The sequence below is a fragment of the Antechinus flavipes genome, chromosome 2, assembly GCF_016432865.1.
Source record: "Antechinus flavipes isolate AdamAnt ecotype Samford, QLD, Australia chromosome 2, AdamAnt_v2, whole genome shotgun sequence".
Classification (NCBI taxonomy): domain Eukaryota; kingdom Metazoa; phylum Chordata; class Mammalia; order Dasyuromorphia; family Dasyuridae; genus Antechinus; species Antechinus flavipes.
In genome coordinates this window covers 131,209,853-131,224,073 of record NC_067399.1, presented here as the reverse complement: position 1 = coordinate 131,224,073, position 14,221 = coordinate 131,209,853, and the positions used below count along the sequence as shown (strand labels likewise).

The 14,221-nt window shown below is 40.1% G+C and overlaps 1 protein-coding gene across 1 annotated transcript in view; it reads right to left on the bottom strand.

Annotated features, from left to right (window-relative positions):
• ADGRA2 (adhesion G protein-coupled receptor A2) overlaps positions 1-14,221 on the bottom strand; it is a 59,084-nt gene that overhangs the window by 12,016 nt on the left and 32,847 nt on the right. The window contains exons 3-9 of the mRNA XM_051975511.1: positions 8,640-8,711; positions 8,141-8,212; positions 7,655-7,726; positions 6,495-6,658; positions 4,669-4,882; positions 4,184-4,348; positions 146-344 (exon numbers count right to left, since the gene is read on the bottom strand). Of these exons, the coding sequence (XP_051831471.1) occupies positions 146-344; positions 4,184-4,348; positions 4,669-4,882; positions 6,495-6,658; positions 7,655-7,726; positions 8,141-8,212; positions 8,640-8,711 (958 nt within the window). The remainder of the gene's footprint in view (positions 1-145; positions 345-4,183; positions 4,349-4,668; positions 4,883-6,494; positions 6,659-7,654; positions 7,727-8,140; positions 8,213-8,639; positions 8,712-14,221) is intronic.

The window sequence follows — 14,221 nt, the reverse complement described above, 5'->3', positions numbered from 1 at the left end:
AGGGTTTCTCTACCAGCATTCTCCTCATTCTGAAAGGCTATTTTACCTCTGGACTTTTCACACTGGAAACGCACATCACCCCTGCCCCAGGTATATAATGGTCCCTGGTCATCCCATTCACTTCCTTCCCATGTCATGACCTTACCAGCACGAAGGTATAGAGCACACGGGTGATATCGTTGGTGTAGAGGCAGTGGGAATAGTCCCCTGGCTCCCATCGCCCGCTTCGGTCACAGCGTCGGGAGGCTCTGGTGCCCGGAGTGCCCCCGCTGAGGGGCACTGAAGTGAAGGGGTACTGAAGGCAGGACTGATAGGCTGTGATCCCTCCCAGCGTTCGGGGCCACCTGGGAGCGAGGGGTTGGGGCTCAGGGATCAAGGAGCCACAGCTCTGACCCACCTTACTCAGCCTCAACCTCCCTCCGGGCCCCTTAGGTATTCTGCTCTTCCAGGAACAAAGATGGGGAAATAGCACCAAATGAAGGAGGGAAAGACATTTCTCCCCCTCCCTCCGCCTCCCGCCTTGCCCGTGGCTCTTTGGAATTCTCCTAGTTCCTTGGTGAATAAGAAAAACCATTGAATTGGCATCTGAGGACCCCAGTTTAAATCAAGTTCCTGCTACTTAATACTTGTGTGACCTCGGGAAAGATTTCACTTTATTTCTTATCTATAAAATGAGAGAGTTAGACTAGATTTTTAAACAGCACAATCTGCTGGATTGAAAATAAAATTAGGAGATAAGGAAGGAAGGAAACTGAATCTTGCTAAAATGTATCATAGACAAGAAATAAAGTAATATCAATAATAAACATAGATGCCAAGGGGTATAGCATCTTTTTTTCCCCTGAGGCAATTGGGGGTTAAGTGACTTGCCCAGGGTCACACAGCTAGGCAGTGTTAAGAGTCTGAGATTAGTTTTGAACACAGGTCCTTCTGACTTGAGGGCTGGAGCTCTATCTACTGTGCCACCTTGCTGCCCCAGCATCCAAATTTTTAAAGGAGAAGCTAAATGAGTAAAAATGAATTGCCTTTTTAGGACTTCCCTACATTAGTGAAAACCCAGGTTGAGACCAAAAAATGACATAAATTGGCATCCCTATCAGATTTGCAGATGTCACAGAGGGAGCAATGATGACTAATACAATGGATGACAGTCTGATTTGGAAAAGAGAATACAGAAGACTTTCTTCTCTTACAACTAGATAAATCTAAATACAAAATAAACAAGAAAGAGGTAAATAGAATTTTAGAAAAGTTAGATATGATTGGCTTTTAGAAAAAACTGAATAGGGATAGAAAATAATATATCTTTTTTTTCAGCAATATATGACAATTACACAAAAATTGACCATGCAGTAGGGCATAAAAACCTTACAATCAAATGTAGAAAGAAAGAAATGTGAAATTAAATTTTCAGATCATAATGCAATAAAATCATATTCAATAAAGGGCAGTGGAAAAATAGATTAAAAATTAATTGGAAACTAAATAATCTAATCCTAAAGAATGAGTGGGTCAAAGAACAAAAAATCACAGAAGTAATTTAAAGAGAATGAAAACAATGAGATAACATGCCAAAATTTATGGGATGAATTCAAAGCAGTTTTTAAGGGAAAATTTATATTTCTCAACTCTTACATCCATAAAATAGAGAAAAAAACAGATCAATCAACAACAACAACAGCAATAAAAAAAAAACTAGAAAAAGTACAAAGAAAAGTAGAATCAGAACTAGGTTCAAGTCTCATCTCTGCTCATTTATCGGCTATGTGAGTGACCTTGATAAGTCCCAATTCCTCCATGAATCAAAGGTACTCTAGGGCTATATTAATTGCAGAGCTGTTGCTGATCAGCATTAATAAGAAAAGCAGCCTTCTTAGGACTTCCTTACATTAGTGAAACCACAGATCTAGACCAAAAAGAAAATGACTTAGACATAAAATAACATTCTGATCATATTTGCAGATGATACAGAGGTAGCGATGATGACTAACAAAATGGATGACAATTTGATTTGGAAAAGATGCTGATAGTCTAGAATCTGTTAAGAGGAAAAGCACCAGAAGATTCCTGAAAGTCTGTGGTCTTATCAGTGGGAGTATTTGAGCTAGTCCAACCATGCTCATCCTGTGTGTCTCATAGATGGGCAGTAGGAAGTCCATTCAATGTACCAGGGGCCTTCCTTGAGCTCTCTTAGCATCTCAAGGGCAGGTAGGTGATGCAGTGGATAGAACATTGATCTAGACTCAAGAAGAACTGAGTTTAAATGGAGCCTTACATGCTCACTAGTTATGTTATCCCAACTTCTGCTTGCCTCAGTTTCCTCAACTGTAAAATGAACATATAAGCAGCATCTGCCTACCTCCCAGGTAGCTGTGAATCAAATGAGATAATATTTGTAAAGCATGTAGCACAAGGCTTGGCAAACACTAGGCACTTAATGGATGCCCTTCCTTCAAGAATTTTAGTGATGCATTTAGATTGTCCAGTCCATTCTTCCTCGATGAACTACATGAACTAGCCCATTTTTTTCTTGTACATTTCTTTGATGAAATCCTGAATTTTTTTGTCCTAATTCCTTGTTCATGATATGCTAGTTTGTTTATGCCCTCCGCATCTCCATTTCTCACTCCATTTCTCAATTTCATTTCTTAGAGATCTAATGCAGAATCCAATTTGAAGGGAGATATCCAATAGGCACTGAGACACTCCAGATATTTTTATTTTTACATGAAATTATTTGATGGTAAGAGTTCCCTTCTGAGTCCCCATGGGATTCCTGATCACTCAAAAGTTTGGCCTGACCATTTATACAGAAAAAAAGAAAAGTGGATTGTGTCCAGATTCTTATTTAAGCTAGATGAAAATGGAATATAATAGGGACAAATATATATTCACACTTAGGTTCAAATAACTGACTTCCTAAATACAAAATGACAGAGGCTATTTAAACAACAGTTTGAAAAAGGAGTTGGAAGTTTTTAATAGATTGCAAGTTCAATATGAGTTAACAACGTGAGATGGCAGCAGAAATAAAAGCTAATTCAATCCTCATAAACCATTGTGAATAAGTTTCTGGGGGAAAAACTGAATTCACCAGCTCTTAGTACAGAACCTGGCACATAGTACGTGATTAACAAATGTTTACTAATTCATTGATTTTGGGTTGAATTTAAGACACAAATAAGGAAATGATAATTCCATAACGCTTTACCCCGGTGTATTTCAGGAAGGACATTGACAATCTGAACCATAACCCGAGATGGTGAAGGTCATTCCAAATGAGGATTGATTAAAGGAAATGGGGATATTTGGCTCAGAGAATAGAAGGCTTAGGGAAGGTATGATAGTTGTTTTTAAGGATCTGAAAGAATGTTATGTGGAAGAGGGATTAAGTTTGTTCTCTTTGGTTTTAAAGGGCAGAGCTAGGAACAGTGAGTGGAAGTTATAAAATGAAAACTCTTTAAATTTGATACAAAGAAAAAACTTCCTCAAAATTAGAGTTAGTTAAAAGTAGAATAGTCTGCCTATGCGAGTGGGAATTGGGTTATAGATCTTCCTATATAGACTGGGTACTGGCTGGGTATGTTGTCCTGGGGACTTTTTCAGGCATGGGTTGGATCCTCTCCTCCAACCCTGCCATTGTGTGATTCTTGAATTTTTGGGGTATGAGATTGCATTTCAAATTTCTTTCATTTGCACATAACCCTAGAACAATCTCTAACTTTTTCTATAGAATTATAGGATCTTGAGTTAAAAAAAAAAAACAACTTAGAATTCATCTAGTCTCTTCTTAATTTTTTATAGAAGGAAAGTGACACCCAAGAACAGGAAGTCACTTACCCAGGAGCATTTAATTAGTATCTATTAAAGTCAATGTTCAAACTGGGGTTCTTTGAATTAAAACCTAATATTTTTTCCATTGCAATTTAGATATGTTTTGCATGCAGAATGGTAAGTAAATACTAATTATGGGGCTGATGAAAAAAGAAGCCATTTATCCATAAAAATTTTAAGTGTTGAGGAGAAGATTGAAAACATGGTAAGCATAGTTTGGAGGTATGACGCCACACTCAAATTCCCTCTTGGAGTCTATGGTAGAAAATGAGTCATAAGGGGCTTTGCTGAATATATTGGAGGTATGTGCACATTTTGGGGGTAACCCTCTCCATCCCAATCCTCAAACCTGAAGTCTCCCCGGTTGTTGGCGACTCTCTCAGCGGGGCAGTAGGAGGCTGAAGTCTCCAACACGACGATCTCCACCCTTTTGCTGGCGTTGCCTTGGGCAGTAGAGACGGAGCACTCCCATTCACCAGATGCCCACACATGAATGTGAGACAGAATTAATTCGCTGGGGGATATGGGGATTTGTGGTTAGGTTCTCCAGTGAGAAGAAATCTCCAATGGCTTTTCTTCATTTGGATAGGGGGTTTTCTTTACAACTCTGGGACTCTCACTAGTATTTTTTATATCCCTTATGACAGTCACTCATTTCCCAAATTGTGGGCTCTCTCAGAACCTCCCTGCAGAGGAGCCTAAGCCCTTCCTGGTCTTCTAAACATGGTCCTTTCCTTACCTCCCCCTGTTCTTCATACTCTGACCTCTTTGGGAAATGTTGGAGAGCACTTCCCCTTCTTAACCCCACCTTGGAAAGGAGGGCAATGCTCCTACCTGGTGATGAAGGTACAGTCGTGGACCAGGCTCTCCTCTAGGATAACGCCTGCTTCCTCATCCCCCTCCACAGGTACCCGGTTATGGTACCAGCGGATGCGGGTACTAGTGCCCAGGTAACTGGCGGTACACTGGAAGGGAAGCCGATCACCTTGGAACACCACTTGGCGCAGCGAGGGAATCAGGTGGTGAGTGTGCAGCTCCAGGGCACCCGCTGTTGTGGGGGGAGCAGAATCACAGTGAGGACCATGGGCAGAGCATGGGGCAGGAGGGCAAAGGGGGCTTCAGACAAAAGGGAACTCAGTGGAAGCTTGAACTTGACTCCCTCGCCCTGTGTCCCATAACCTACTGAGCAGGTAAGAGGAGAGAAAATGGGGTAAAAAACAATGGGAGCAATCCTAAAGGCTTAGTGTCTGCCAGGAACCATGTTAAGTGCCACAGATACAAAAAAAGAAACAAAAACAATACCCATATGCTCAAAAAGCTTACATTCTAGTTGGTTGGGTTTTTTTAATTGTCAGAGAAAGCTTTTTTTTTTTTTTAATTTTAGTTTAGCTTTTTATTTACAAAACATATGCATGGGTAATTTTTCAACACTGACTCTTGCAAAACTTTCTGTTCCAAATTTTCCCCTCCTTTCCCCCACCCCCTCCCTTAGATAGTAGGTAGACCAATACATTACATTTTAATTTGGGAGAAAAAATAACAACAATGATAATGATAATAATACCTAGTGTATATATAGCACTTACTCTGTGTCAGGCATTTGACTGAGCACTTTGAAAATATTATTTCATTTGATCTTGATAGCAACACTGGGAGGTAAGTGCTATGATTATCTCTATTTTACAGTGGGGGAAACTGAGGCAGGCAGTGATCAAATGACTTATAATATCTTTATGACGCAGCTACTAAGTGTTTGAGGCTGGGTCTGACTTTGATATATCTTCCTGACTTTGATATATAAATAACTATTTGTGTAAAAAAAAAAAAAAGTAAAAGGCAGGGATCATGGGAGAATGGGGACAGTTGGAGATATACAGAGCAAAGGAAAATATGGTAGAAAGAGCATTGGCTCTAAAGTCAAAGGATCAAAGTTCAGACCTCACCTCTGACATCTAAATGCTGTGTGGGTGAGGGCTCAGTCACCTTAACTGGGAAGTGAGTGGTTTGGGCTAGCTGGCCATTGAGGTCCCTTCCAGCTCTAGCTCTAGATTCCTAGGCATATCTCCTGCATTCAGCAAGGGGAGTGTTAGGTGTTTCAAGTTGGATAAAGGAAAGGTTGAAAAAGGTTATGGCTTATGTCTATAAAAATATAAAAGGTAGAGACTGGGTGGAAATCTGATCACCATATTCCAGAATTTTGAAATAAGGGGGCACCCTTTGAATCTCAAGGTAGTTTTGAAATTGATGTAAAGAAGTGGTCCCACAGAGTTTTGCTTGTCTTTGTGTCCACAGCATTTACCAAAGTGCTCAACATAATAATCATTTAGTAAAATTAAAAAAAAAAGAAGTGGTCCTATACATAGAGGATTGTCAATAAGCTAACAGGCCTTCTCCCAAAAGCTTCAAAAAGGACATAAATTAATTAATGAATGACAGCTCCATAATGGGTTATTAATGGAAAGGAGAACATTTAGGAGCTATCCTGGCCCTTGAAGTTGTCATTCTAGGCTGGATGGCCCATAGACAACTTAGGAGGGAGAGAAAATTCTTAAATTTTTAGAGGAGTCGTAGAAAATTGAAACTGAGGTATCTTAGGAGTTTAGAATGGGGCTGGAGAACAGATTTCTCTGGCAATTCAGGAAAGGTTAAGAGTTTCTTACCACAATGGAGCTGGGTATCTTGGAGACTTCGAAGGGCCTGGGCATGGAGGGAGCTGGGATAGGCACAGAGTGTCCGCTCAAACAGTTGTACAGAATGGTTACGGGCCCATGGCAGTATCCAGCGGAGGTGGCAGTCACAGGTCAGGAATTCTGTGCCAAAGTCCCTACGGTTGTGAAAAATGAAGAAGGAAACCATGGGATAAGGGTGGGGAAAGGTGAACTTGAGACAATGGTCCACAATGGCAAATGAGTGACTAGCTCATGATGATCGATAGTGAGTGGTCTTTTGCCTAGGAGAAAGGGAAGAGTGATGCAAGTCTAATTATCTTCTCCAAAAGAAAAGATATGGGGCTGGAAAAGACTGGGGATCAAGGAAGATGAGTCTACAAAACAAGTCTGTGTGTTCATCAGGTCAGCCCAAGAAAACTGCAAACTAGATGGAATTTATAAGAGGCATCATGGTACAATAAGTAGATAGAGTCAGAAAGACTCAGGGTTCAAGCCCTGTCTCAGAGGTATACTAGTTATACAACACCAAGCAAGTTGCTTAACTTCTATAAAAGTATAAATTGCAGAGAAGATGCCTATATACATTGAGAGAGGGAATGAATTCACTGGAAACTCTGTACCAATGAAATCATCAGTTCCGTCTGTATTCCTTGGTAGAGCTTATCTTTGGAGCCTTCTCATCATTCCTTTTAGCTCATATCTCCTGCCCTGGAAATCTGCCTGTCAACATTCACTGCCGAAAGCCCCATGCACATCATCTTGAACATTTCCAAGAGTCTTATTTTTCAGCTACTTCTCAATTAATTCCTTATGATGTGATAGGATAATAGCTTCAGGTACCATGGCTGTGTCTCAGGGGGATCCATAATTTAATAAAGAATCCTTTGGGACTTGAAGAAATGAATCTCTAAGGATATCATGCTTTGGGTGGTATGGCAGGTGGAGATGAGGATGCTTTGGGGATGGACCTGACTGATACTCCTGAAGTCATCCTACAAAGTTGCCTATCTACCTTCTGTCTACTCTCTTGGATGATCTTGATGTCCACATTTGTGCTAGTCCAATAATGTCAATGAATCTTCATTTTCTGGACAAAGAAGGGAAGAAAGGATTTCTTTTGGAAGGCAATTGGGTTGGGAGAAGATACTCACACAACTTTCAAGGCTGGAAGCTCATCGAACACCCCAGCTGATAGGCTAGAGAAGATGTTCCCAGACATGTTTCTATGAGGGGAGAACAATAAGGATAGGTTGTGAGATCTTGCTATGTCAAGGGATTTTCATCCTTTTTTGTGCTATGGACCCTTTTGGTAGTCTGATGGAGCTTTCTTGACTTCTTGGAATGTTTTTATATGTATAAAATAAACTACATAGGATAATAAAAGAAACACTGAAATATAGTTATCATAATATTTAAAAAACAATTTTCAGGGACCTCGGGTTAAAAAACTTTTTGCTTTAGGGAGAGGAGTTGAGAAGGGAGTGAGACTCCAAAGAATCATAGTGATTCAGAAGCAAGAAATTTAACTTATTGGAAGTCTGCTTTTTTTTTTTTTTTTAAGTCCCATTATTTCTTACGTTGTCTTCTCCATTTTGCCCTTTGTCCCCCTCCCCCTCTTCTAGCCTTTTCATACTCACAAGCGGTTCAGGTTGTTAAGGCCCTGGAAAGCTCCAGAAGAAAGACAGCCAATTCGGTTGTTGGAGAGATCTCTAGAGAAATAGATACAGCCTTAGGGGGATTTATCAACTTATAGATGGGTTAGGATGAGAGTAAGGAGCACGGGAAAATAATATTAATCCATATGCATATGATGTTTTAAGGTTTCACAAAATATATATTACCTTCTGAATTAGGTAATATTATTTTGTGGTATGGATGAGGAAACTGAGGGTCAAATTAGTGACTTATCCATGATCAGTAAATGTCAGGGGCAGAATTTAAAGTCAGACCTTCTTAACTCCAAATGTGGTGTTTGTCCACTTACAGAAACAAAGGGAGGGCTGAGTAGAAAAGGATTGAGGATAGGGAAAGTGCCAAAAATGGACTTGAGATACCTTTATGTACTATAGTAAGAGTGTTGAGTATCTGGAATGAGAAGGGGAAGGAAGAGGAGACAGATAAGTTATTGATACTCACAAGCGCTTCAACTCTCCCAGTCCCAGGAAGGCACCAGGATGCACTGTACTGATGAGATTGTTCTTCAGGTCCCTGAAGGAAGAAGGTGGAGGGAGGAGACATCATAACTCCACCTTTCATAAGACCTTGCAGACCTCTCCAAGGCAAGGATATTATCTTCCTTTCTCCTAAAAATGTCAGACTCTCTCATGCATTCTCTAGATTTCTTTTTTCTTTCCCACTCTTTTCCAGCCCAAAACCTCCTCTCCATTCCCACACGACAATTTCCCTTTCTCAGCATTGTCTTCCTCAGTTGCTTTGATGGCTGGCCAATCAAAGACTACAGAGCATAATTTTGGGGAGGAGAAGCCAAAAAAGGTGGCTAGGGTCAGGGAACATAATGGCCTTTTATTCAGTGGGTTGTTAGTCAGCTAACAGGATCCTTTGGCAATTAGATGTGCCTTCGTTTACAAACCCCCATTGACAAATAAGGAAAAAGAGGCACTAATAGGTGCCTGACTCTTGTTACAAAGCTAATTAGTGTGGGCATTGAATGGACCTTAGAAACCATCTAAAACCACCTCCTTTTACAAATGAGAAAAAGAAGTAAGCTTTGTCAGTCAATAAACATTTATTAAGCATTTGTTATATGGCAAACATTGTGCTAAGTGATACAGAGAAAAGCATAATTCTTGCTCTCAGGGAGTTCCTAGTCTAACAGGGAGAAAACATGCAAACTATTAAGTATAAACAAGCTATACACAGGATAAATTACAAATAATTAATATAGAGAAGTCACTAGAATTAAGGAGTTAGGAAAGGCTTCCTATAGAAGATGAAATATTAGCTGGAAGTTGAAGGAAGCTAGGGAAGCCAATAGGCAAAGATGAGGACAGAAAACATTCCAGCTATGGGAGACAGGAAGGAGGAACCAAGATGGCAAAGTATTTATTTTTTATTTTTTATAACTTTTTATTGATAGAACCCATGCCAGGGTATTTTTTTTTTACAGCATTATCCCTTGCATTCACTTCTGTTCCGATTTTTCCCCTCCCTCCCTCCACCCCCTCCCCCAGATGGCAAGCAGTCCTATACATGTTGAATAGGTTACAGTATATCCTAGATACAATATATGTTTGCAGAACCGAACAGTTTTCTTGTTGCACAGGGAGAATTGAATTCAGAAGGTATAAATAACCCGGGAAGAAAAACAAAAATGCAACCAGTTTATGTTCATTTCCCAGTGTTCTTTCTTTGGGTGTAGCTGCTTCTGTGATGGCAAAGTATTAGGAAGCAGTGTGGTAGGGGTAGTAAGGTGGTACAGTGGATAGAGCACCAGACTTGAAGTCAGGAGGACCTCGGGCATTTAACACTTCCTAGCTGTGTGACCCTGGGCACGTCACGTAATCCCAATTGCCTCAGCAAATAAAAAAAAGGAAGTACAATGGTGAATCCCTCCACAAAAGTCCTCCAAATAAATCTAGAAAATTCCAGGATAGAATTTTGATGGGAAAATCCAGAAAAAGACACAGTGAGTCATTTGTCCAGCCCAACATAGCATTGGGGGACATGCAGGAAGTTTTGCACACTAGAGATGGAGTCAGACCAAGAGCACATGACATGCAGAATTCTCCAGCTCTCAGGAAGAGGCTGGGCTCAAGAGCAAGAGGAGATCCCACAGTCATAGCAGGGTATCACCAGAGATAGCCCTATACAGAGGTATTGGGACAAATGAGAGCTGGTAGCTTCATTCTCCAATACCCACAGATTCAAGTTGAATCTTCACAGGGGAATGGTGTTCTTGTATGAGTAGGTTCTGCGTAGCTTCGGGAGAAAGAAAGAGGTTCAAAAGGCAAGAGCAAATAGTAGCAGTATGGATCAAATCCCAGTCTCAACTCAGTGTCTCACTTCTAATATTTAGCCCAGAATGCAGAAGAATAACTAGCCAGGAATCTGTCACTCTGACCAAGAGAGTTTTTCAGTTGTTGATAAGGATGGAGTCCAGCAGCCATTTTACTCTTATATATTCTTGACCCGAACCCAGGTCAGAAACTTGAAAAGCTCATATTGGAGGTGGAATAATGATTGGGCAGCAAGCAGATTTTGCTTTGGATCAGATCGCTCTGGGAACACTGAAAGGTACCCAGCCTGTTCCTGAGATACTGAGATAACACAACACAAATCCAGGTCCTCTCACTTTGAAAATCTTCAATAGATTGTGAACTCCTTCAGAGCAGACATTGTCTTTCATTGTTTCCTCATAGTTTTAACACAATGCCTAGCACATAGTAGGGGCTTAATAAATCTTTATTGCCTAACTGACTTTAATTCTAGTGATCTTTCCTTATCTCCTCGTCACAGAATCTCAAAGTTAGAAGGCCTTAAGAGGTTATCTAGCCTATCTTAATTTAAGTAGGAATAAAAACTGTCACAGTTGAAAGGAATTTTAGAGATCAGTCTAAGCTCTTTATTTCTACAGATAAAAATATTAAGAGATCTGCCTAGGATCACAGATTTTGCTCTTTCCAGTTTGCTCCTGACACATCCAAGAGTTTTCAGCATTCTTCTTCTTCCATAATTCCTGGGTGACATAAATATAAAATATTAGGTGAAAGGAAAGGGAACAAATTATTTTGCAATCTCCAGGTTGTATTCAATCCAGGAAATTTGTTCAGAAAGGTCACAGATTAAGGCAGAGAATTGGATGTAATATCTGCTGAGGGATATCCTGTTTTCTGAATTTATATGAGACTCCAGGGACAGAAATCTTAAAGTTTTCAGCCTTTAGAAGCACTATAAATGAGTCATGGAAGAAAAGAGAAAGGTACTTGGGGCATTCAGACCCTGGCTCTTGTGGATAGTGACCAGAACTTCAAATAAATCCACAGTGAATAAGCCACTCCCTTTGTGAAAGCCTCTTCCTCCTTCCTGGAGGCAGATGGAGACCCATGCAATCCCTAGCAACTAAGGAAAGGGCACAGTGCTGAAGGGACAGCTCCCACACCTGCAAGAACCTGCTTGGCACTACTAAGCAGGACCAAAAAAATCTCCTCCTCTCTCAGAGTAGACAGCAGTACACAAGCCCCTTTTCTGGCAAGAAGGTGGACAGACTGTTCATTCTCCATGTCTCCAATTCCCCCTCCCTTTCCTTCTCCTCTTCCCTCATGTTCTAGAGGGAGGAAAAAGAGAGGGGGTGGAGGGTGGAGGAAGAGGTACCAGCTGCCCTGAGCTCACTCAGCTACTATTCTCTCTGCCCTAGCACCTGTTACTGGCGGCTGTCACTGTGGGTTCAGTTTATATCCTCTTTGGAAACAGTGTCCCCACTCCCTCTTCACTATTTTAATTTGGGTTTATTTCTATTTTCTTTATCACTCTCCCCTTTTGCTCCCTGTGCCTTCTACCCTCTACCCCAGTCAAAAAACCAGGAGGTTTTGATTCATTCGTTCATTTGATAAATATTTGTTGAGCATTTACTATAAGCAGAAGGCACAATACTAGGCACTGAGAGGAATAAAGACCGTTCACAATTATTTAGTACTTTATCGTTGATAAAATACTGTCTGAAAATGACCTTTCAAAAGAGGTGACACAAAAATTTCTCCTAATGTACAGATGAGATTAAATAATTTGCCCAGCATCATGGTCATTTCACAGAGCATAAAGTCTGGAGGATAGTCATATCAACCACAAGTCAACAAGCATTTATTAAGTGCCTACTGTGTGCCAGGCATCATGGTAATCCCTGGAGATGAGATGCATTACACAAATGCTTATAGTAGAAGGCAGAAAGACCAAGTGTTATAGTAGAAAAAAAACACTGCTCCAGGAATCAGGAGAAATAGGTTCAAAAACTTCAAATTTTACTAGCTGGATGGCTTATCTTAGGTCATTTAAGTTCTCTAAAGCTCAGTTTCTTTATCTGTGAAGACAAGATGATAGAATTCCCTGCCTCAGAGGGTTGTTGTGAGCAAAGCATTACATGAACGTAAACTATTATTCACAAAATGGCAGCATTTCTAAATTGGAAGAGAACAGAGAGGACAGCTAGTCCTAAATGCATTTGAACAAGAAATTCCCTCCATAAAAGTTAATCAACAAGCATTTGCTAAGTGTCTACTATGTACCAGACACCAGGCCAAGTATTAGGGAATATAAATAAAAAAGAATGAGACAATCCTTACTCACAAGGAATTTGCACTCTAATGGCAAGACAAATTCATAAGCTAATACAAGTAAAATAAAAATAAAGAAAATAAATATTAAAAATGCAGTAATTATACTTAAATTGAAGGTAGTTTGAGTGGAGGACACTAGCATTTTGAGGGATCAGTAAAAGCTTCATGCAGCATGTGATGTTTGAGCTGCATATTGAAGGAAGAGAAGGATTCTATGAAGTAGCAGCGAAGAGTCGGTGTTTTCCAGGGATGGGAGGAAAGGCCAGTTTCACTGCATAGGAAGTCATATTCAAATGAGCCTACAGAGATATATTGAGACTAGATTGTGAAGATCTTTCAAAACTCAATTAACCTAGAGACAATTAAGAAACCCATTCGAGTTCATTGAGTAGGGGAACAATACAGTAAGATCTGTGCTTAAGGAAAATCAATCAATAAATATTTAATAAGCTCCTCCTATGTGCAAGGCACTCTGCTAAATACTGGGATAGAGATATAAATAAAAATAGTCCCTATCTTCAAGGTTCAACTAAGGGGCAAAAGTGAAAAAGCTCAGCTGGTGGGAAATAGGAAGACTATGCTATGACCACTCCTTAGATGGAGCTTCGGAGCTCATTGCTCTGCCTTCCAGTCAGAGGATCTAATCAGAGAGTATTGAGGAGACGTGAATATCAAGGCTGATTCAGTCTTGTAAGATAATTAGATTTCCACAAAACAATGAGATAGTGTAAAGGGTTGGCTGGTGTGGTGAGAGAGGAGGCAAAAAGACCAATTAGGAGATTGCTCCAATTCACCTAGAGAACTGATGAGGGACTAAGATTCTAACTATGGGAGGACAGTGAATAAATCTAATTTGAGAGGTGCTCCAGAGGTAGAAATAACGGAATTTGGCAATTGTTTGGATATTTGAGGTTAGAGAGACTTAAGGATGATGAACACAACAGTTATGAACCTGAGAGAATAGAAAGATAGTAGTATCTTTGATAGAAACAGGGGAAGGGAATGATGGAAACAAAGGTAATGGGTTCAGTACTGGATATGCTAAGTTTGAGATATCTCTGAGAATTCTAGTTTGAAAGGTCCAGTAAGCAATCAGAACTTCAGGTTTGGAGAGAGACTGGAAAGTCCAGTAAGCAATCAGGACTGCAGTTTGGAGAGAGACTAAAAAGTCCAATAAGCAATCAGGACTGCAGGTTTAGAGGGAGACTGGAGCTAGAAATATAAATCTGTGAGTGATCTGCATAGATATAAAAATGAGATCCATGAGAACTAATGAGTTTACAGACAGAGAAAGAATATATAGCTAAGGTTTCTGAATTTGTTTTTAATAGCACAGTCCAATAGTCGTTAGTCAATAAATATTTGTTAAGAAACTACTAGGTGCCAGGCACTGTGCTAAGTGCTGGAGATAAAAATAATAAAAATAAA